At 41.7% G+C, this 24714-nt stretch overlaps 1 protein-coding gene across 3 annotated transcripts in view; it reads left to right on the top strand.

The window, feature by feature from the left end:
* Positions 1-24714, top strand: part of arhgap10 (Rho GTPase activating protein 10) — a 194810-nt gene that overhangs the window by 89404 nt on the left and 80692 nt on the right. For all 3 annotated transcript variants that reach the window (XM_087974804.1, XM_087974745.1, XM_087974859.1), the window contains 5 exons: positions 3637-3747; positions 10678-10782; positions 13272-13401; positions 16578-16684; positions 20657-20751. In XM_087974804.1, the coding sequence (XP_087830930.1) occupies positions 3637-3747; positions 10678-10782; positions 13272-13401; positions 16578-16684; positions 20657-20751 (548 nt within the window). The remainder of the gene's footprint in view (positions 1-3636; positions 3748-10677; positions 10783-13271; positions 13402-16577; positions 16685-20656; positions 20752-24714) is intronic.

Below are 24714 nucleotides of genomic sequence, written 5' to 3'. Positions count from 1 at the left end.
GTATCAAGGTGATCAAGTGTTACGGGGAGAAGGCGGTAGAATGGAGTTGAGAAGCTTAACAGCCATGATTAAATGGCAGAGCAGACTCGATGGGCTGAATGGCTTAATTCCTGCTCCTGTGTCTTAGGGCCTTATCCCTGACATTGCTTTTTGATGTGATGGGTGCCTTCCCACAACAACTTTCTCTATTTTGGACGGTCACAACCAGAGTCAACTCTGAGTCATAAAACTTAGTCTAGTCAGCTAAGCACTTGAGCATTGCTTCGAGGACATCTCTCAAGCTTTTCCATTGTCCTCCTGGGAGTCTCCTGCCATGACTCTAATTCCAAAAGAGCAGTTGCTTCGGCTGTGAATAACACGTCACATCCAGTTGAGCTGTTACCGTGTGATGAGCACCTCAATGTTGACCATGCTACAGTGGGAGATGATAGTGTTGCTGCACTGTCTGTCTTGTCACTGGATTTGGAGGATCTTGTACAGGCTATGCTTGTGATACTGCTCCAGTGCTTTAAGGTCCCTTCTGTCAGTTGCTCAAGTCTCTGAGGCCTATCGCAACATGGTGCTCACAACAGCCCAGTAAACTATAACCTTACTGTCACATTTGAAATTATCAAATGGCATTTTGCTCAGTTGGCTGAGGGCTGCGATGATGTATTGGTGGCCATGGTTGATTTTTGTCACCTACATTTGGCTTTGTCGCGAGGAGGCATCCCAAGGAGGGGGGAAAGTGAGTTAGCAGTGTGGAGAGATATAGGGAGAATGAGGCGTGGCTATAAATGGTGGAGTTTGGGATAATCAAGAGAGAAGAATTGGAGAAGTACACGTCTCTCAAAGTGTTGTGGGCCTGGGGGAGTTTGCAGAGGATCACACATATATAGTTACAATATTATAGATTTTGTAACAGCTGTAACCTTTTAAAGATGGAAACAAAAAAAACCTTTAAGTATGATTCCACATACAAAAGCCACATAACCTCTCTAGCAGATTTGACTGCAGCCAAGGCAAGGAACTTTGCTTTTTTTAAGAGTCAATCACAAAGAATTATTAATTCAAGAATTTCAGGACCATCCAAAAAGACTCAAAGCTATTGTAATAGAGTCATAGAGTGATACAGCATGGCAACATGCCCTTTGGTCTAACTTCTCTGTGCTGACCAGACATCCTAATCTAACCTCGTCCCATTTGCCAGCATTTGGCACATATCCCTCTGAAGCTTTCCTATTCGTACACCCGTTCAGATGACTTTTAAATGTAATTGAACCCAACTCCACCACATCCTCTGGCAGCTCATTCCATACACGCACCACCCTCTGCGTGAAACATTTGCCCCTTTGGTCCATTTTAAGTCTTTGCCCTCTCACCTTTAACTGATGCGCTCCAGCTTTGGACTCCCTCACCTTGGGGAGAAACCTTGGCTACTTACCCTATCCATGCCCCTCATGATTTTATAAACCTCTATAAGGTCACCCCTCAGCCTCCGATGCTCCAGGGAAAATAGTCCCAGTCTATTCAGCTTCTCCCTGTAACTCAAACCTTCCAGTCCCAACAACATCCTTGGAAATCTTTTCCCCTCAAGTTTAACCACATCCTTCCTTATAAAGGGAGACCATAATTGAATGCAGTATTCCAAAAGTGGCCTAACCAATTTTCTGTAAAACGGCAACATGACCTCCCAACTGCTATCTCTGACCAATCAAGGCAAGCATCCCAAACGCTGCCTTCACCACCCTGCCTACCTGTGACTCTACTTTTAGAGCACTATGCATCTGCACAGCTAGGGCTCTTTGTTCAGCAGCACTCCCCAGGACCTTTCCATTAAGTATATAAGTCCTGTCCTGATTTGCCTATTCAGGTATATCTCATATGGTGATGACACAAAGTTAAAACTGATGGTGATATGCAAGTGGGGGCACTCTACAAAGAGAAATTTCAGGAAGGTGCTGTCTTCCAGGTTCATACAAATGTCTGGATGGATGAAGGCAGTTGCACCAAAAGTGTGGAATTTGATGTCAGGAAAACTGCACAAAGGCAAAATGTGTTTGTTTACTTGGGTCATTTTCAGGTACCATTTTGACAATGGTATAGTCAGTGATGTGAGATTGATACACACTGATTGGGCAGTTATTCCTCGCAGTCTTACAAGTGTCATTCAGTCCTTGGATGTTCAAAAGAAGTTGGACAATTGGATATTGGAAGTTGAGAAAGCATTTACGAATAGTCCATGGATAAATAGAATAAACCTGCTCCAAATATTGTTGAAAAATATTTCTAAGTGTGCTCACTTGCTGCTACTCTGATGCTATTTGAGGTTTACTTTGTTAGCACAGTGAAATATACCCCAAAATGTGCATCCATGGCGAGTACGTTATCTTGGGGTTTATGACAACACTCACTATTTCCAAGGCTATAACATCACAGACTTACACATAAAGTCTCAGTCTCAGCTGTACTGATGCGAGTATACATTGCATGTATCTAACAGACTCCTTTGCTGAGAAAGTGACTGAAAATGATGTCACTTTATATCCGGACACCACATGTTGTGATGTCAGTGACTTTCTTAAAGGTGCAGGCACGATCGATCTGGACCCGATGCCCTAATACGATATAGTGACAGTATGGAAGATGGTTACTTGAAGAATGGTGATGCTAAATTTACAAAAAGTGAAGAGCAGGGGGATTTTTATGATGATGCTATACAACAAGTCAGTTGAGACAAATTATTCAGTGATTCTGATGGTGATCAATTTCAACATTGTGTTGTAGTTAATTCATTGTGCGTTTATGTTGATTTGGATGGAATATACATAGTGTGAAAGTTATAAAGCAAATAAACATTAATATACTTGCCTTAGCATTTTTGGATATACTTTTTTTCATAGTCCAATCCCACAGTCCAAAGATGTGCAGGCCAGGTGAATTGGCCATGATAAATTGCCCATAGTGTTGGGTGCATTAGTAAGAGGGAAATGAGTCTGGGTGGGTTACTCTTCGGAGGGTAGGTGTGGACTGGTTGGGCCAAAGGGTCTGTTTCCACATTGTAGGGAATCTAATCTAAATTGGGCCGAAATCAAGCCCTAATCAAGCGAAATCAAGAACATTACCCATGTCAAAGTCGACCTAAACCTTTTGGCCTAAGATATTGGTATATAAGTTTGACTTTTACACAAATATATATAGCTTGTTATATTTATCATTACTTCAGGATGTCCCATACCACTTTACAGTCAGCGCGTTACGATATAAGTAAATACTTGTAATGTGGAAAATACAGCTGCCAGTTTTTGCACAGAATCTCACACAAAAGAAATGTGATAATGACCAAAAAAAATACATTGTAGTGTTATTAGTTAAAGGGTACATATTGATGTGGACCTGGGGTGGAGGGACTGTCCAGCTTCTCTGTGAAACAATGTCATGAGATCTGTCACATCCATCCAAAAAGGCAGAAAGGGCTTTTGTCTATTATTGCGTCTGACAGCACAGCATTCCCTTGGTTAGCCTGCATTTTGCACTTAAGCCTCTGAAGAGGAAGTATAGCCTAGTTTGTACAAATATATCATTAAATAATAGCATATCTTTTCCATTCTGTAATTCCAATACAATAACATTTCAAGGTATCTTTGTGCTTTTTAGGCTGATAGTCAGCTAGAGCAGATACGGCAACATTACTATGAGCTGTCACTGGAGTACGTGTGTAAGGTGCAAGAAATTCAAGAGCGGAAGAAGTTTGAGTTTGTGGAGCCTGTAAGTAAAACATTTTACTTGCCATATAAAAAGCATTTGGTTGTATTTCTTTTGTAGAATCCATGAAATTACTGTCTACTCATTCGTTAAAGTTTACACTGAAATCAGTAGTGAATCCACTGATGCTGCCAGGTCTGCTGAGTTTCTTCAGCAATTTCTCTTTTTATTGAAAGTTGTTGGGTTGGATTTTGCCAGTAAGAAGGAAGTCCTACTATAGGGATGACAGCGTAGCAATAATATTGCTGGACAGTCATTCAAAAGTCTTGACTAAACACTCCAGAACCCTCGAGCTCAACCACAACAGATTGAGGAATTAAAATTCAATAAATTCATCAAAATCTGTAATAAATGCTGGCCTACTTAATATTGATACTATCAGATTATTGTAAAAGCCAACACATTCATGAATGTTGTTTGGGGGGAAAGATCTGCCATTTTGACCTGGTCTTTTTTTACTTTTAGTTCATTAACTGTTTTCTCCCTTATCGTCTCAAATACGTGGTCATTCTTGTAAAACTTATCCTTCACTGAAGTGCCTATTTTGTAATTTTTTTAGTAAACACTGAGCTCAAGTAACTATATATGTCTTTTACCTCTTTCTTAATTCCTTTTTCTATCATTTGAATAGTTATTTTTTTTCCTGTATTCCTTGATAATTTAATTTTCCCATTTGTTTTTGTTGCTTTATGATGGTTTGTTTTAATTTCTTTCCCTAGTTTTTCTTTTCCTTGTCTTATCCCCTGTTTTCATGTCCAGCTACTTGTCTGGTTCATTTGTCACCCATGGTACGCCAGTACTAGGTAGCTTGTTTTTTGTGCCACAGTGAAATACATTTCTCATGAAGTTTAGGAATTAGTCTTTGTACTTCCTTTTTTTTTTCCCAAGGTTCTTAACTCCGTTAACCTTCTTTGAGGTTCCACATTTCGATCCTCAGAATTTGCACTTACTGAACTTATTTTGTTGTGCAACTTCTGTAACTCATTCTTTGAATTGTTGTATATTGTGACGACTGTATTGAAATCCTGCCCTCTGCTTCCTTAGATTAGATACTAATCTAATCATAGGTTTAACATGAGAGGGGAAAGTCTTCAAGGGGATGTGGAGGCTTGGGAGAGGGTGAAAACAGGTTTACCAGGATGTTGTCTGGATTGGGAGAGATTGGAAAAACTTGGATTTTAAAAAAGTGGGCGGCACGGTGGCACAGTGGTTCGCACTGCTGCCTCACAGCTCCAGAGACCTGGGTTCAATTCCCGCCTCAGGCGACTGACTGTGTGGAGTTTGCACATTCTCCCCGTGTCTGCGTGGGTTTCCTCCGGGTGCTCCGGTTTCCTCCCACAGTCCAAAGATGTGCAGGTCAGGTGAATTGGCCATGCTAAATTGCCCGTAGTGTTAGGTAAAGGGTAAATGTAGGGGAATGGGTGGGTTGCGCTTCGGCGGGTCGGTGTGGACTTGTTGGGCCGAAGGGCCTGTTTCCACACTGTAAGTAATCTAATCTAATCTAATATCTGAGCATGAAAGGCCTGCTTTGAGTGAAATTGGGAAAGCTGTTTTTCAGAATTGCCGGAATCAAACTGGCAAGAGCCTTTCATTCCTGATGTACGGCTCATGCCAGAAATATCGACTCTCCTGCTCCTCGGATGCTGCCTGACCTGCTGTGCTTTTCCAGCACCACACTCTCGACTCTGATCTCCAGCATCTGTAGTCCTCACTTTCGCCCTGGAAAAGCCGTGCCTCGTGCTAACACAGTAGATCTGGGAGAATGAATGCACAATCTTGAAGGCAAGTTAGGAAGAAGCAATGCTAAAATGAAATTGGGCAATACCTGGGTTCGATTCCTGCCTTGGGTGACTGTCTGTATGGAGTTTGCACATTCTCCCCATGTCTGCGTGGGTTTCCACCCACAGTCCAAAGATGTGCAGGTTAGGTGAATTGGCCATGTTAAATTGCCCATTGTGGTCGATGCATTAGGAGAAAGTGAGGTCTGCAGATGCTGGAGATCAGAGCTGAAAATGTGTTGCTGGAAAAGCGCAGCATGTCAGGCAGCATTCAGGGAACAGGAGAATCGACGTTTCAGGCATAAGCCCTTCTTCAGGAAGGCATTAGTCGATGCATTAGTCAGGGATAAATGTAGGGGAATGAGTCTGGGTGGTTTATTCTTTGGAGGGTCGGTGTGGACTTGTTGGGCCGAAGGGCCTGTTTCCACACTGTAGGGAATCTAACTAAGTTCAGTGAAATATGTAGAAACAGAAGATAATTGGGAGAATTCATGAACTAGTTAAAATAAAATTAAACTTTTTGAACTATTGAAACAATTTCAGTGATTTTTAAAAAAAAATTGGCAAAAAAATCTGTTAAAGTGGACATTACTTGGCAGAAAAGTGATTTTGAATTTAATGAGGGTGAGTGAATTAAATTGTCCTTAACAACACTTTAGGTGTTTGGTTATGATGTGGAGATGCCGGTGTTGGACTGGGGTGTACAAAGTTAAAAATCACACATCACCAGGTTATAGTCCAACAGGTTTAATTGGAAGCACACTAGCTTTCAGAGTGACGCTCCTTCATCAGGTGATAGTGTGTTAGGATTGAGCCCTCCACTCTCACCTGATGAAGGAATGTCTCTCCGGTAGCTAGTGTGCTTCCAATTAAACCTGTTGGACTATAACCTGGTGTTGTGTGATTTTTAACAGTGTTTACTTAGTTAACCAGTGACCTGGACTTTCAGAAAACTTTTACAGACACAAGGAACTGAAAGTCAACTGAAAGTCCTGAGCAGTATGATCCAGAACTTATCACACAAAGGTAATAGCCCTGACTCTGGCACCAGAAAACCCTCAGGATAGACTGGTGTGTGGCCTTGAAGCAAGGTGAGCAAATTCCTGAATTCAGAGGAGCAGAAACCATATGACCAGGAATTTCTTCTTAAGTTCCAATTCATTACAGAATATGGCCAAAAGCCAAATGAATCACAATCAGACAAGACTGGTTTGCCAAGCTAAATAAATTATGATTTATGCAGTTATGTGATCTGTTCTGCAGGAGTGTCTGATAGTAAGTCTGATTTGGAGATGCCGGTGTTGGACTGGGGGGTACAAAGTTAAAAATCACACAACACCAGGTTATAGTCCAACAGGTTTAATTGGAAACACAGTGGAAAGCTAGTGTGTTTCCAATTAAACCTGTTGGACTATAGTCTGGTGTTGTGTGACAGTAAGGCAGGCAGCATCCAAGGAACAGGAGAATCGACGTTTCGGGCATAAGCCCTTCTTCAGGAAGGGCTTATGCCCGAAACGTCGATTCTCCTGTTCCTTGGATGCTGCCTGACCTGCTGCGCTTTTCCAGCAACACATTTTCAGCTCTGATCTCCAGCATCTGCAGCCCTCACTTTCTCCTTGTGTGACAATAAGTCTGGGTGGTTTAATTGTTGGCAATAAAAGGAAGGCATATATTTTATTACTGAGAAGAAGATACAAAGTATTTATACTTGGAGACAATGGAAGCAGTTCTCAAGTTACCATGAATAGACTCTGAGTCTCCTAACTGTCCTTCAGTCTGTTGTAGATACTGAGTTGTAAACAGTTGTGTTGTGAACTGTTTGTTTACTTCTGAGATGAAAGGGAGTTGGAATCAAGGATAGCTAATTAACATTTTTACCAAGACATGGGGTTTATGTGTTTCTTGTTGGCATAGAGAAGGGGCCACTGCGTGCGATGCTTGAGATCAGACTACAAGCTTCCCTGCGAACAATGACTAACACAAGACAGCAGAACTGCTGTGTCATCAACAGAGAAGACCAGTCTCTTGACTTTAAGAGCAACTCCAATCTAATGGGGGAGAGAGATGGTTTCCAGTCATAGAGGAGGATACTGCCACCTCCTATACTGGGAAAATTCTTCTGGCTTACAAGAGGGAGGAAAATTCATAGACTTTATCATTGGTGAGTGATTTCAGAAACTCTCGGAGAACTGAAGAAAGTGTTTGAAGAAAGTCAGTCCACTCACTGCCTAGCACAGCCGGGATGCTGGAAACCATCGTGTCAGTTACACAAAGGAGAGACAGAAACCAATATTTTTCACAAAATACCAACAGAGAGAAAATCGCTGATCAAGATTTCACTTTTTAAAACTTCTGCCATAAAAGCCAACATACATCAAGCATTAATAAATGAGTGAAGGGTATAACAAACAACGAAGTAAATTTTGCTTTAAATGGTTCATACAACAAAGCTATATCTCACATAGTTATGAGCACACACTTTGCTTTCACAAAAATGTAGGGCTACCTGAAGTCTCACAATGTTTCAAACCTGACCTCTGTTTTGCAGATTTCCTATTTCCCATCCAATCACTTTGCCCATTGAATGACATAAAGCAGCAGCTGTTTCATCTGAAGCCCCCTGACACTTTTACCAATGACAGAGGCCGTGTTAACGCATCCTCTCACAACCAGGCCATTGTAATTAATAACACAGAGCCTTGAGAAACGACCTGTCTAAATGACCTGATGGACACTGATAACCCTCAGACAGTAGCAGTGATTCTTGCCCAGTCACGATCCCATTGACCTTGCTGTTCTCCACATTTGTTCTTTCCGTCTATTTAATACTTGAAGGACCACATTCTCTGCTGTATTCTCAACAATTTCTGCTTCAACATCAATATTTCTTTGAAGTTGCCAGAGAGAAACTGTCTTATTTTGAGAGAACCTTGTTCTTTCCAGAAATGCAGTGTTTTTTGAGTGTCCAATCAGGTAACAGTGACTGAATGTCATGTTAACGCCCACCACAGTTACCTTTCTGTCTACCCTTTGCTTCTCAGGTGTTCAACCTCATGAAAACTCCAAGTCGCACGTGCATTTCTTGGAACCTAGCAATATAACAAACAGGAAGTGGCCATCCTCTTCCAGCAACTTTACTCTTACAGAGGCATCACACAAAAAGATAACCCATGTGCTTCTCAAAACAGCAAGTGAAAGCGCTGCAGATGCTGTAAATCAGAAACAAAAACAGAAATTGCTGGAAAAGCTTGGGCAGGTTTGGCAGCGTCTGTGGAGAGAAATCAGAGTGAACTCTTTGAGGCCAGTGACCCTTCCTCAAAACAAGCTGGGACATTACATCTTCTGTCACTTTGATGATTGTCAATTTTCAGATAATTCTTTAGATTGGACTTATTCTTTTGTACAAGTGCTTTCCATGTTGTTGAATAGCTGTTAGTATTGTAGCTGTACTGGAACACCTTGGTGGTGGGTGCAGCTAGATTTGGAGCATATGGTTTCAGTGTGGTGGCTGGGTTGTTGTGAAAGCCTGAAGACTTCCCTGGTTTCTTTATGTTGTGTGGAGTGCGGTGAATTGTCTGATGAATGCAGTTCTGGAGACCTCAGATGGGGATCTGAGATGGACCATCCACTGTGGCTAAAGATAGTTGCAAATGTTTCAACTTTTTTTTGCACTGATGTGTTCGGCTTCCCTACCATTAAGAATGTTTGTAGAACATTTTCTATCAGTTATTTGTTTAATTGTCCATCACCATTTACAAAGCTAGAAATCACATTATTTGGTTTATTTGGAAGCTCTGTAACCTGTTGGACTATAACCCGGTGTTGTGTGACTTTTAACTTTGTCCACCCCAATCCAACACCTCCTCACCATGATCACCATTTACAACTGAAATGTAGCAAGGCAGTAAATCTTTGACCTGATCTGGTTCTATGATTGCTTTACTCAGTCCACCGCATCCACTTTTCACTGTCTAGCAGACATGTAGCCGTGCCATAGAGTCGTAGAGATGTACAGCATGGAAACAGATCCTTCGGTCCAACCCGTCCATGCTGACCAGATATCCCAACCCAATCTAGTCCCACCAGCCAGCACCCGGCCCATATCCCTCCAAACCCTTCCTATTCATATACCCATCCAGATGCCTTTTAAATGCTATAATTGTACCAGCCTCCACCACTTCCTCTGGCAGCTCATTCCGTACACGCACTACCCTCTGTGTGAAAAAGTTGCCCCTTTTAAGTCTCTTTGATATCTTTCCCGGCGTCACCAGTTTTGCACCTCATTTTTAGCTAGGCCTACTGTTGCTCTTGTCACCACCCCTGTACTCCTTAGTAAACCAGAGATCATCCTCTGACTTGAAGGTAATGGTAGAGATAATGAGCCGTGAGATTACCGTTTGTGGTTGAATACAATTCTGCTGCTGTCACAGGACTGTTCGGTGGTCACTCAGTCCAGTGCTGTCATGGACAGTTGTATCTGTGACATGTACTTTCCTCTCTCAAGTACCTTCAAGCACATGGCGATAGGTATGTTTTTCAAGACTCTGCCAGCTCAGTCACTGGTATTACAAGCAAGCCAATCTTGACCACACCCAGTGTACTGTCTGTGCCCTTTTCATCCTTTTTTTTCAAAAGTTGTATTCAATGTGAAGAAATATACTGATTCATCATTTGAGGGAGTGCCGAGGTTGGTAATCAACAGCAGGTTTCCTCATCCTTCAAATAAAAACAGAGTACTGTGGGTACTGAAAATCGGGAAGAAAAGGTGGAGAGACACTGCTGGTCCGCCAGTATCTGTGGAGAGAGAACTAGAGTTAATATTTCAAATCTGATTATGGTGGCTCTTCAGCACCTTCTCCATGTTCTGAGGCAAAGTGTTCGAAAGTTACACAACCCACTGAGAGAAAGCAATTCTCCTCACCTCATCTCTTCTAAAAAGTGACAACTAATTTTGCGTCAGCGTCCTCTAAGTCTGGGCACCCACAAGAGAAAACATCGTTTCTGCATTCACCTGCTAAGGCCTGGCTTACCTGGCCAGTAACGTTGCTGCTCTAGTCCCGTTAAAGAGAGTAAGTGATCCACCTCGCCCAACCCTCTTTTTTCCAATGAAGTGTAGGTATCAATTAAAAATGTAACTTTTCTTTTTATCTTTCAGATGCTGTCCTTTTTCCAGATGCTTTTCACCTTTTATCATCAAGGCTATGAGTTGGCCAAAGATTTTGACCATTACAAAACAAACCTACACCTGAACATACAAAATGTAAGCATTTTTTTTTAGTTTGGAAAACTGTGCATTAACAGGTCTCCACTGTATGCTTGTGCTTTGGATCAAAGTTCGAGCATCTGTTTTTTCAAAACAAAATTGTGCCTCATTCAGTTCTTGTAGACTTCCTTTGTTCTGATGTTTCATTGTAATGAAGTTTAGCACCAATGAGCTGCCCATGGCTAGGGGCAGGTTTATGATTTGTGAGAAGGTAGTTCTGTAATGCGATGGTTACGTTCTTGTTCACCCTGCATTATAGAAAAATCGAACTTAAAGTGTTGGTGTCTAACAGCCAACACATGTTTTAAAAGTTCACGCTTTAGAAGCAGTGTCCTCAATTCGTCAATGGTGTCACAGTGAATTCACGTTAATGAAATGTGCATTACAGCAGAATGACCTGCAATTAATACAAAATAACAGACAATGACAGTCCATTTTTTTTAGTTTTCCCCACGCATTATAACTGTTCACTTCCAGCAAAATATTTAATTGTGAATTATTGCGAACACCTAACATTTATGTCGGTACCTTTAATGTAGTTAGAATCCTGAGGTGCGTAATTTTGCTTTTTTTGTTTCGTTTCTATGCCTTGGGTATTTCTAAATAAATAATCAAGCGACAGATAATGTTCAAGTTGAACCATACTAAACCTTTTCACAGAACTTCAGCACTTATTTTGTACTGTTGTTTCATTAACATTTGGGGGAAAAAAGTTCCAGTTTGTATTAAGCTTAACATTGATGTTAGTACCGCAGTCTAATATACACACTACTGCAAGTAATGCACATACTGCCATCTCCTGCCCAAATAGTGTAAAATCATCAACCAGATTTGGAAATTTAGGAATAAGCTCTCCTCTCAGTTTTGATTTATACATTAGTCAAGAAAATGAAAGCGAGCCGGGAGTTGCATTTCTATACACATTATTTGTGGGCTTAGGATATCTCAATGCGCTTTGCAAGCCATTGAATACCAGCCCCAGGAAATGGCACTGGAGGTGTCAGGAGGAGGTGTGGTAAAATTACAGGGAGGTCTATCGGAGGAAATCTTACATATGGCACCACCAGAATCTTGCAAGCTGCCTGTCCCAAAGACATAAGCAACTAACTTAAATATGCAAAGTACTATATCGTTTGCATAAAGCTACTTCATTTAGAATTTGTCACAGTGTAAGGAGACTCTCAGCTACATGGCTTCCAACCTGGCAGAGGGGTTAAGACATTTTAAGCAAAGAGGGGTTGTTAGAGGGGGCAAAAATTGCCATGGCTCTAATGATTTCAACTATAAACGCTTATCTTTTGATTCTTGTCACTGGAATTTACTAAAAATGTTTTCTTGCCTGCCTGCTGCAGGCTGTCAGGGTCCTTCCGATTTCAGCAGTGACTTCTACTGCATTGTGGGCACTGTGACTGGGCTCACTGTATACGAGGAGCAGGCTGTAATTAGAAGGGGATGGCTGTGTGTCCGTGTGTCCTCCCAGCATGCTCTTCTGAGGAGCGAGTTTGACAACATTCACCACGTTGACTGTGATCTTCACAGGGATTGCTGAGGCAGTGGAGGGGATTTGTTCGGTATTTGGGGTGGCAGGGTTTGGAGTTGCGGGGAGAGCTATTGGAAAATTCAGAAGTTCAGCTGTCCCTGCGTGCTGTGTTATTCTCACTCTACAACATTTATTCTGTAGGTTATCTATCTGTAAATCAACCTGATTGTCAGACTTTATCTCTCCACCCCTGAGGCTCCCAGCCTCATTCCTGATGAAGGGCATTTGCCTGAACTGTTGATTTTCCTGCTCCTCGGATGCTGCCTGACCTGCTGTGCTATTCTAGCACCGCACTCTTGACTCTGATCTCCAGCATCTGCAGTCCTCACTTTCACCTGGACTTAGTTTCCAATTGAATGGGGAACAGGAAAGGAACCTGCAGCTGTTACAGAGAACTGGGCGTGGATTTGATACCCCACCCTGGTGAAGCTGTCCAGTTCCAGAGGCTGCATTGGGGAGAGGGAGAAGGCAGTTTAGGGAGATTTCGGAAGGGTCTGGTTACAGGCCAAAATTTTCCTCCTTTTCCTGGCCCGACATGAAGTTCTATACCTTGTCTCCAAAGCTGTCCTTCGCCTTTCTCTGCTGCAGAGTTTCTGAACATGCTGAGGAACCTAATCTGCTAGGGCTAAACCTACAAAGCAAGTTGAGTCCGAGGCTGCGAGTCTCATCAAAATGTTCACATTGCCTCATGGGAGTGCGTCGACTGTCAGTCCTTTTCACAGCCTCCATTAAACCTGGAAGTGGGATCAGGTCTGAGATTTTTAAACGTCTAAAAGCTTACGTGGGCCTGAGCTGCTGTTGCTTCTGGGGTTTGTGATTCAGCCCCTGTTACTGTGTAAAGTATAAAATACCACAACAAGGTTCCACAAAATGGCAGTGAAACGTAACCAATCATGCTCTTTCCCGACTGTTTTGTCAAAAACTTTTACATTGCTCTGTTTTACAGGCAAGAAATCGCTTTGAGGGTGCAAGGTCAGAAGTAGAGGAACTAATGAATAAAATTAAGAAAAGCCCTCATGAGTTGATCAGAGCAACCCCATTTACTGCAGAGGGTTACCTTTATCTACACGAGAAAAGTATGTCTGTTTATTAAAATATTTTTGAATCATTTTGTATAGTGGATTTCACCTAAACTAAGCGGTTTTCAAGTTCATTTATTGAGGCTGTTTTTAAAAAAAAAAGTGCACAGAGTTTGGATTTTCCACTTATTTTACCTCTCTCCCTCAGAATTTGAACGACGTTAGTAACGCTTACAATGGTACAAGTTGGAAACAGATTTTAGCTGCAAGCACCTTTATTGGTGAAGAGATCTGGACCTATTGAGAAGTTTGATCTTCAGGATCATTAAACGAACAACATGATAGAAATAGGAGTGGGCCATTTGCCTTCTCCTTCATTTGATTAGATTGTGGCTGATGTGCTTGTAACTTCAGCTTCACATTCCCACTCAGTAACCATTTAGCTCCTTCTCAGGAATCTATCTGCCTCTGCATTAGAAGTATTAAAGGACCCTGCTTTCACTGGCTTTTGAGGAAGAGAGTTTAAAAGACTTATGACCTTCTGTGAGGAAAAGATTCTCCTCATCTCTGTCTTAAACGCGTGATCCATTATTGTTAAACCCTAATTCTAGATTATTCCACAGATCTTTTCCACATCTTCCCTATCTAGAACCCTTTTCAATGAAGCCATCTCGTAGTCTTTGAAAATCTCGTGAAAGTTTCTCCTTTACTCAAGAAGAGAGGGAGACAGAATTCAGGAAACAATGTGCCAGTCCCTTATTCTGATTAGACTTTTGTTTTCTTATTAGTTTTAGGAATTTTCTTTGCATTATGTACCATGATGCACTTGGTTAATGCTTCTTTCATTTCCTTATTTCTCATCATAAAATCTCACCTCTGCCTCAAAGGGACCTATGTTTACTTATGCTCATCTTTTCCTTTTCGCATGCACATTAAAGCTTTTACAGTCTGTTTTGGTGCTTCTTACTCTCATTCTGTATTTTTAAATTCAATTTTGTGGCAGCCTTGCTGAATTGTAAAGTCCTCACAACACTCAAATTGACTGCATTTTTGACAAAATTATAAGCCCCTTTCTTTAATACTTTGTTTTTTGCCCTCTTAACGATGATTGAGCCAATTTTTCTACTCTGTTTTATTCCTTAAAGTGTATGATATTTGTCACATGTTATGAATGACTTCTTTAAATGTTTACAATTGCATATCCTCCTCCATATTTTTTAATGTGATCTTCTAATCTACCTTGACCAATTTCCCCTCTGAGCTATATAATTTGCGTTATTCAGAGAAAAATCCCTAGATTTACTTAACCCTCTTTCCAATTTGATTTAAAGTTCTATCACTGTTCCTGAGAGACTCCCTTCTTACCAGATTATTAATTAGTACTGTCTAATTGGACAAGAAAAATGGTCTGAAATAACTTGTTCCCTGATATTTTTCTGGATCAGTATGCCAAGTTTTGATCGTATGCCATAAAATTATCCACTGAACTATTATTGAAAATTTGGTTTGCGTAGTCTTTGTGCATATTAAGACCCCAAATGATTATTGTGGAATCCTTGTTAAATGTATCTCTAATTAATAGTGTACCTGACATTGCAATTTCTGAGAGGGAAGGAGTCTGAAATAACTCCTCAGAGGCCAATAACCTGTCACCAAATAGTCCTTTGTTTACACATGAACAGTCCTTAGCTATAGTGCTGCATTAATACAGAGTAAGGCACCAGAAAGTCAGTATTTCTGACACTCATCCTTTTTATATGTCAGCCAGGGCTCCCTGATTGGATCAGATTATCAGCTCCAATCAGGGAACTGTTATTCTCCAGCTGACTGTCTATTCTACAGTCATTACAGGGTCTACACATTTTTTTCTATCAGTGTTTTCTGCCTCTTGTCATCCTGAACCTTTCTCATCTATCTGCAAGCACAGGTAGATATTAATCTGGCCCATAGGAACTGGTGCTGTGATAGGGAAGACAGACACAGTAGAAGTGGAAGGGAAGGCAGGCAGTGGAATGATTGTCACCTTCCCAAAGCAGATCATTTCACTTGGACAAGGAAAATTGAGAAGGCCTTCTCACCTGAAGATCAAATCGTTGCTCGTAATTGGTCACGAAAGAGCCATTTCCTGCCACTGCAGCCTGAACATCCTCCACCATGTGGGAGGAGGGTCTGCTAAGAGCTGGTGACCTCCTTGTGAATCCATACTGGGGGACACAGGCATCGCTGCCTGATCAGGCACCTTGAGATCCATGGAGCATTCATCAGTGTTATTTGCTCAAAACCTGCTTATTTTAGATGTAATCTACCATGTTTCTATCTGTTCTCTCTGATATCACCTTAGTCACTTTTGATAAATGTTCTTTCTTTTTTATCCAATTCCAAAGGTTATCCAAATTGCTACTCTGTTGTGTAGTCCTGACATGCTTACTGTTCTTAAATTGACTTTCCGAAGATCACTCTGCAATCTACCAGTTTACTGGTTGGATTTGTTGGGATACTGCGTATGCTTGTTTAATGGTATGGTTCCAATAGCTTACTTGCTGACATAACAATGAGACAATGGAAAGGGTTTACAAATAGAAATAGTTGTAATTTTGGTTTAAACAGATGATGCCTTCAATTGAGACATGAGTCAGCTTTTCATTGATGATGTCAGTCTTCACAGGATGATCATTTTGCGAACTGTAGCCATTGCTGTCATTATTCAACGCCTGGCAACAATAGAATTCACATCCACTTCAGCAGAAAGAATATAATCGTCAAAGTACCTGAAAACATTCTAAAGCCCCCTTTAAAGTAAAATTCAGATTCCATTGCGTTTGTGTCTCTCTAAGACTGTGATCAATAATTGTACACTGACCCCATTTGACGTACAGGAACTACACATAGAAAATGCATTGTTATGTTCTCGATGTGATGCATCTGGATCTTCATACATGGTTTTTGGTGAAGAACAGGCAGAAATTTGAAATCAGTGCAAATTCTTCCTAATGAGTCCTATTTGTTCATCAAGTAGCTGCTGTATGTTGTCCATCATGCTTTCAGAAGCAAATTTGGCTTCTCGAGCAGTTCAACTGTTTGTGATCTCAACTTACTCAACTGTCACAACTCATGGACAGCATTTCTCAAGCTACATATTTGGTCAGTGTCTCAAGGAAAGTGGTTCTATTAATGCAATGTTAAACATTTTGGTGAATGGTATAATACATCAAAATGCTTTTTGTGTTTTCTAGGGACAGGGCCTTTTGGCTCAAGTTGTGTGAAACATTACTGTTCGTATAAAAAGGAGACAAAGACTTTTACCATGGTGCAGTTTGATCAGAAGTCAGGTGGGAAAATTGTAAGTATTTGAATTAAAATTGTTTGCACTTTTTGTGCTTTGCTGTTTTTCATCTTATCTCCAAAATGGACTGTAGGGCTAAAATTTGAAGCTTTTGAAGCATGTTTGAGACGCTACGTAAGCACTGTATTAGTTACTTTCTTCAGTTTTACACGCTTCACAAGCTGCAGAAGTAAAGCTGAACTTTGTGTTTTGAGGAAGATACATACAGAGGAATTTTTTGAGGATGTAACTCTGAAGATGGACGAGGGAGATCCAGTAGATGTAGTGTACCTGGACTTTCAGAAAGCCTTTGATAAAGTCCCACATAGGAGGTTAGTGAGCAAAATTAGGGCGCATGGTATTGGGGGCAAGGTACAAACTTGGATTGAAAGTTGGTTGGCTGATAGGAAACAAAGAGTAGTGATAAACGGCTCCATTTTGGAATGGCAGGCAGTGACCAGTGGGGTACCGCAGGGATCAGTACTGGGACCGCAGCTTTTTACAATATATGTTAATGATATAGAAGATGGTATTAGCAATAACATTAGCAAATTTGCTGATGATACTAAGCTGGGTGGCAGGGTGAAATGTGATGAGGATGTTAGGAGATTACAGGGTGACCTGGACAGGTTAGATGAGTGGTCAGATGCATGGCAGATGCAGTTTAATGTGGATAAATGTATGGTTATCCACTTTGGTGGCAAGAACAGGAAGGCAGATTACTACCTAAATGGAATCAATTTAGGTAAAGGGGCAGTACAGAGAGATCTGGGTGTTCTTGTACACCAGTCAATGAAGGTAAGCATGCAGGTACAGCAGGTAGTGAAGAAGGCTAATGGCATGCTAGCCTTCATAACAAGCGGGATTGAGTATAGAAGCAATTTGTACAGGGTCCTGCTGATACCACACCTGGAGTACTGTGTGCAGTTCTGGTCTCCAAATTTGAGGAAAGACATTCTGGCTATTGAGGGAGTGCAGCGTAGGTTCACGAGGTCAATTCCTGGAATGGCGGGATTACCTTACACTGAAAGACTGGAGCGACTGGGCTTGTATACCCTTGAGTTTAGAAGACTGAGAGGGGATCTGATTGAGACATATAAGATTATTAAAGGATTGGACACTCTGGAGGCAGGAAACATGTTTCCGCTGATGGGTGAGTGCCAAACCAGAGGACACAGCTTAAAAATACGGGGTAGACCATTTAGGACAGAGATGAGGAGAAACTTCTTCACCCAGAGAGTGGTGGCTGTGTGGAATGCTCTGCCCCAGAGGGCAGTGGAGGCCCAGTCTCTGGATTCATTTAAGAAAGAGTTGGATAGAGCTCTCAAAGATAGTGGAATCAAGGGTTATGGAGATAAGGCAGTAAGAGGATACTGATTAGGAATGATCAGCCATGATCATATTGAATGGTGGTGCTGGCTCAAAGGGCAGAATGGCCTACTCCTGCACCTATTGTCTTGTCTATTGTCTATTGATAGACAAAAAAATGCTGCAGGTAGATGATAAAAAGGTGGATTCACTTGGAAATTAAGAAACATGTGTCACTGAGTGTGTATTAATTGGCATATTCTCCCATAGCATCACCTTGTTACCGTAGACTTCTACTTTGTCACATTCAATTTTTCAAACACCAGTAAGGCGTGCTTTGTACTTGTAGGTTTTCAAATATTTTGCACGTCAAGCTGCTAAAAGTGTAAGCTGATAATTACATAACAAGTGAAATCAGCTTGAACTTACAGTGACGTGGAGGTGAAAGGTGGATTTGGAGGCTGGAGACTTTGAGATGACTCTAACCAGTTGCTCTCAGGTTTTCTGCTAACTCACTAATGTGCTGTAGAATTTCATCGCTGAAACCCGACTTGCTCTACCGATGTCCCAACCTTCAACATGGTTTTTAAAAACAGAGGTTTTGGTCAAATTGGAAAGCACCTCAATAACCATTTTCTGTGTTAGTTGGCTTCCCAAAACATTGTTTCTAAAGTTCAATTTATTGATTGTTGAGAGTAAGAGGAAAGTTACGTGTGTGGCCAAACTTTGGTTCACCTGTGCAGATATTTCCACAGGTGACCTTAAGGTTGAATTTTTTTCAGTATTATTCCTATGAACATTCTTTGGAATATTTAGTACATCAAAGTTATGAAATAGTGCAAATTATTGCTCAATTAGATTCCCTACAGTGTGGAAACTTCGGCCCAACCAGTCCACACTGACCCTCCCAAGAGTAACCCATCCAGACCCATTTCCCTCTGACTGATGCACCTAACACTATGGGCAATTTAGCATGGCCAATTCACCTGACCTGCACATCTTTCGACTGTGGGAGGAAACCCACGCAGACACAGGGAGAATGTGCACACTCCACACTGACAGTCACTCAAGGCTGGAATCAAACCTGGGACCCTGGTGCTGTGAGGCAGCAGTGCTAACCACTGAGCCACCGTGCCGCCCCCTTTTATGTCATGGTGTAATGCACTCTTGATGGTGCAGACATAGAGAAACAAGAGGGTCAGATTTTCCTGGAGTGGGGAATCTCGTGTACATGGTGTTGGCCAAACTGTTTTTCTGCATAAGCCAGCTTGTGAAAATGTTGCACTGAAATGAGCTAGTAGTGGGAGCATATATTTAAGAATATGGAAAGAAACCAGAATTGTTGGGAAGTTGGGTGAAATGGATCGAATGAATTCGGGTCAAATCATGGACAGAAGGAAAGAATGGCTCATTGAAAAAGAGATACAGAAAGGAGAAGTAAGGAAAAATATTAAATTGTCAAAATGGAATCCATACTAAAATGAGATTGAGCACTTTAAAATGTTCCCATCCTGATTGGAAAAGCTGATTGATTGCTGTTGCATTGCAGCATTACAAGATTCCAAAGCTTTTTATGGAAATATATAAGTTCCTTAAATATTTTTAATCTACTGTACAGGCATGTTATGACACACCTTCAGGCAAGTGGAGCAAGGAACCGAAGCGTTCTGGCCCAGAGAGAATTAAACTACCATTGCTCCGCAATCAGCCTGATCTGAGTTCCTTTGTTGAACGTAGTAAACCATTACTGTGCAAATTTAGTAAGTTCCTAGATATTTAAGTGATGGCAGCTAAAGACTAACTACTGTTTATGTGAAGGCAAAGTGAGGACTGCAAATGGTGGAGATTAGAGACAAGAGTGTGGTGATGGAAAAGCACAGCAGTCCAGGCAGCATCCGAGGAGCAGGAAAATCGACGTTTCGGGCAAAAGCCCTTCATCGGGAATGAGGCTGTGAGTCGAAGAGGTGGAGAGATAAATGGGAGAGGGGTGGGTCTGGGGGGAAGGTAGCTGAGAGTGCAATAAGTAGATGGAGGTTGGGGATAATGGTGATAGGTCGGAGGGGAGGGTGGAGTGGATAGGTGGGAAGGAAGATTGACAGGTAGCACAGGTCATGAAGGCGGTGCCAAGTTGGAAGGTTGGAACTGGGATAAGGTGGAGGGAGGGGAAATGAGGAAACTGGTGAAATCCACGTTGATGCCGAGGGGTTGGAGTATCCCTGTTTATGTGAAGCCAGTGGCAATTTAGTATGTGAATCAACCAGCACAAGCTGGAAATTCCAAACTTAAGGCATTATTTTTAAAAATGTGCTAGTTGAATGGGCATTAATAATGTGTATTGTTAACATGCTGCTATTTTTGCAACAACACATCCAGCCCAATATTTTGGTGAAAGAGTGATTTAACTTTGATTGCTCAAGCATTGAAGACATGGATTAATTTGTAATTCTTTATACTATAGTAACAAATAGCCAAGGTGTGTACTTCCACCGTAGTAAGTAGGTGATGTATTTGTGAGGGATTTTGTGACGTGTTAGTGATGTGATTAGGTGCCATATAAATTTCAGCTTTTCTTCCTCAACATTGAAAGGTTCATGATGCCACTATGAAACATGTTAGTTTTGAACATATCCTGGAAAGTTTTCCTTAAAATAAACTAAGAGTTGTGTGTATTCTGTTTGTTAGGGGGATGAGGATACGTTCATTCTTAAATCCTGCACAAGGAAAAAATCTGATGCCACAGACAAGAGATTTTGTTTTGATATTGAAGCAGTGGGCAGGTAAAACAGCTTTTTGTTCTTCACTTGTAGAATGTGTGATGGAAAAACGATACTTGTATGTACTTGGAGGTTATTCTTGCATTGCAAGTGCTTCTTTCCAGTGACCATCGAGGGAGTTATGTTATGGACCAGGCCAGAGGCAGCCCAGACCATAACTTGGCTATTTGTTTTGGTAAGTGTACAGTGAAAATTATCTGGAGTAAGTTAGGTAGATTGACTACCAGATTTTAAAACAGACAAAAAATTTAATCACAAAATTACGGAATGAAACACAAAGAACAAAATATAGTTTACCCATAGAACTCAGTCTATTCAAACTAGACTTAATTATGTTGTACCGAAAATACACAACAGTCCCAAAACACAAACCCCTTAAACATTGAGTAAAACTGAAACAGAGGCTTACAGGTCAAAATTAGAATGGCAGAAGGAGAGAGAGTTCAGCAGCCTGTTACAAACACAGCTCTTGCAGCACTGAACTGAAAAGCAAGAATTCAGCTTTCAGGACTGACCACTCCCCTTTCGTTATACAGGTCACTTCTAAAACATGAAAGCTGCGGCCTAAAGTTTACGTATAAACAAAAAGGCCTCCCAATACCCTTTTCATGTCTGAACCGAATTCAGTGGATTCGGAACCCGGACCTTTTTATGCCCCCTCTAAAAAAGTCAAGGACCCTGTATCCATGAGAAAAGCAACAGCTTTAGGAAAAGGACCAGCTTTGTGACAGTTAACCAAATGATGCAGCACCTTGGAGTCCAGAAATCACTGGTAATGACAACTTGAAAGATAAGTGTGCTTGCATTTCATGAACATATGTAATTGACACGTCAGAAAGGACCACTTCACCTCCTGCAGCAACAGCCCATACCATGATGGTCAGACCATTGTAGTTCAGCTGTTCCTGTCTCCCATGACTTGTCACCTCCATTTCATGACCACTGTGCGATCATGACATGAAAAGCTACATGTAGACTTGAATGCTGCAATATCTGAGCAGTTGAGAATGACAATGCTGTGCAATCATCATGGAATATCCTCTGTTCTCACTTTACAATAGAGGATATGTCATTGATAGAGCATCTAAAGATGTTTGGAGTTAGGACGCTAGGACTATTAGGAACTCATGCAGTGATATTCTGAGGATCTGATGATGGATCTCAAACAAGCACAAGCATTTTCCATTTTGCTAATCTCCGTGTCACCCCATCTAGTGGAGAAATTGCCCTGATTTCTATTGATTTCCGTTTTGCCCGGCCCCTTTGGAGTGTCACTGAGTCAAATGTCACCTTGATGTCAAGAGCAGTCAATCTCCCCTCACCTCTGAAATTCAGTTCTTTTACTGCTGTTTGGGACAAGGCAATGATACGGTCTGAAACTGAGCATCCAAACTAAATATTGGTGAGTAAGAGCCACTAGGTCATGATGTCAATTACCACTAATGTTGTTTTGATTGGAAGTTGGATAATTGAGAGTAGGATGATGACCTGACAATTGGCCAGACTGGATTTATATTGCTTTGTGTGTGCAGGATAAATCGAGGTAATTTCCACTTTATCTTCTATTCAGAGAATCCTTACAGCATGGAAGATGACCATTTGGCTTATTGAGTCTACATTGACTGTTCAAAGAGCATCCTACCCAAAACCTCACAATAACCATGGCTAATACACCTAGCTTGCACGTCCCTGGGTATTATGGGCAATTTGCCATGGCCGGTCCCCCTAACCTGCACATCTCTGGACAGTGGGAGGAAACCCACGCAGACATGGGGGAGAACATGCAAACTCTATATAGACAGTCGCAAGGGTGGAATTGAACCCTGGCATTCTGAGGCAGCAGAACCTAACCACTGAGCCATTGTACCTATTTTAGATGTCAGTGTTGGAGCATTGTGGAATGGCTTGGCGAGAGGTATGGCCAGTTCCTGAGCACACATCTTCAGCCAGGGTACACCAGGGCCCATAGTCTTTGCAGTATCCACTACACTGTTCCTTGATATTAAGTAGCGTGGATTCAGTTCACTGAAGGATGACATCTGTGATGTTTAGGCTCTCGCTAGGTGGCTGAGATGGTTTGTCCTCTTGATACTTCAGGTTGAAGGAGTTGCAAGTGCTTCAGCTTCTCTCTCACTGACGTGCTGGGCTCCTTCATTATTGATGATGTGGATTGCGGTCCTCCAACTAATTAAATAATTGTTCACCACCGTTCATAGGTGGAAGTGGCTGAATGTTGGAGATTGCTTTGTTCTTTCTGTTGCATGCTGCAGCATTAGTTTAATCCTCCGTTGTAGCATTGCCAGGTCGGTACCTCAGTCTGCGGATGCACCTTACACTGATCATTGAACCGTGGTTGGTTACCTGTATTGAAGGTAATGGTGGCCTGAGGCAAAATGTCAGGACACAAGATTGTAGATTGTGATGGGATAAAATCTGCTGGTGCTGATGGCTCACAGAAAGTCATGGATGTCTAGGTTTGAGCTACTCATATTGTGAGCTTGCAGCCTGTAGTTGTATGAATTAATGTTGAAGCACTGTTTTGACAAACATGATTCCTAAATCTAAAGTTCCCAACTGTAGAACAGAGAGAGCTATGTGTGTCCACATGAAAGTCTTGAAGGTGGCAGGTTGAGCTGATAAATGAGGAGTAACATTCATACCATGTAAATGCCAGTCAATGACCATCTTCAAAAAGAGAGAACCTGACTATCTCCTCTTGACATTATTATTGCTGAGACCCCAACAACTGCCTTCTGGGTAGGGGAGGGGTAAAGGTGCTCACCATTGACCAGTGAGTGAAGCTGTGTAAGTACAGTGACTACAAGATCAGGTTAGCGGCTGGCTACTCTGTGGTGAATATCACTTCTCTTGAATTCTCAGAGCCTATTCCCCATCTACGAGGCGCAAGTGAGTTGTGTGATGGATGCTCTCCACTTGCCTGGGTGAATGCAGTTCCTATAACACTAAGGCAGCCCGATTTGTTGGCGTCATTCACCACCTTAAATATTTGCATCGTGCCAGCATTTGTATTGCAATAGTCCCTTCCAAACGCACCATGTTGACTGCCTAGAAGGACAAGGGTATAAGGAACTTGGAAGCATCACCAGTGCAAGTTGCCCTCCAAGCTTCTCACCATCCTGAATTGTAAATATCACAGTTCTTCTAACAGTTTTTCTAACAGCTCCCTAAGCCTTACTGCAGGAGCTCAAAACCCTGGCACACAGCCAGAACCCGCAGTTAGTCAGGAATGGACAGTAAAGGTTGGGTTTGACAATGATGCCTATGTCCTGTGAATAAAAAGAAAATAAAGTTAATGTGGCTCTTAAGGGAAAATATGAGATTTTTGGCTTCATTAATGGAGGCATCAAACAGTATGAAAGCAAGGAGGTTGTCACAGCATTGGAAGGGCTGCAGATTAATTTATAGAAGTGAGGGACATTAGTTATGTGAAGAGACAATAAGAACTAGGGATGTTCTTCCTAGCGTAGAGAAGTTTAAGAGTTTTACTAAAAGTTCAGTTTGAAGGCTTTGGTGGAATAAGTGAGGATAAACCATTTCCATTGTCAAGCAGGTTGGCAATCGGGGGGCACAGATTTAATTAAGCGAAAGTGAGGACTGCAGATGCTGGGAATCAGAGTCTAGATTAGAGTGGTGCTGGAAAAGCACAGCAGGTCAGGCAGCATCCGAGGAGCAGGAAAACAGACATTTCGAGCAAAAGCCCCTTCATCAGGAACGATGCAGCCCGACCTGCAGTGCTTTTCCAGCACCACCTTAATCTGGGCACAGATTTAAGGCAATTGGCAAAAGAACTGATAAGAGCAAATGTTTCTTTTAGTGTAGCAAGTTGTTTTGAACTGGAGTGTACTGTCTGAGTGGGTGTTGGAAGGAGATTCAATCCTAACTTTCAAAGGGTCGTAAATAATTCAAGGGAAATATTTGCAAGGTAATAGATAAAGAACACAGGAA

The sequence above is a fragment of the Chiloscyllium plagiosum genome, unplaced genomic scaffold (assembly GCF_037043375.1).
Source record: "Chiloscyllium plagiosum isolate Xiang-an unplaced genomic scaffold, Cpla_swu_hap1 HiC_scaffold_1, whole genome shotgun sequence".
Taxonomy (NCBI): domain Eukaryota; kingdom Metazoa; phylum Chordata; class Chondrichthyes; order Orectolobiformes; family Hemiscylliidae; genus Chiloscyllium; species Chiloscyllium plagiosum.
Note: the sequence above shows the minus strand (reverse complement) of the source record. Positions and strands in the feature narration are given on the sequence as shown.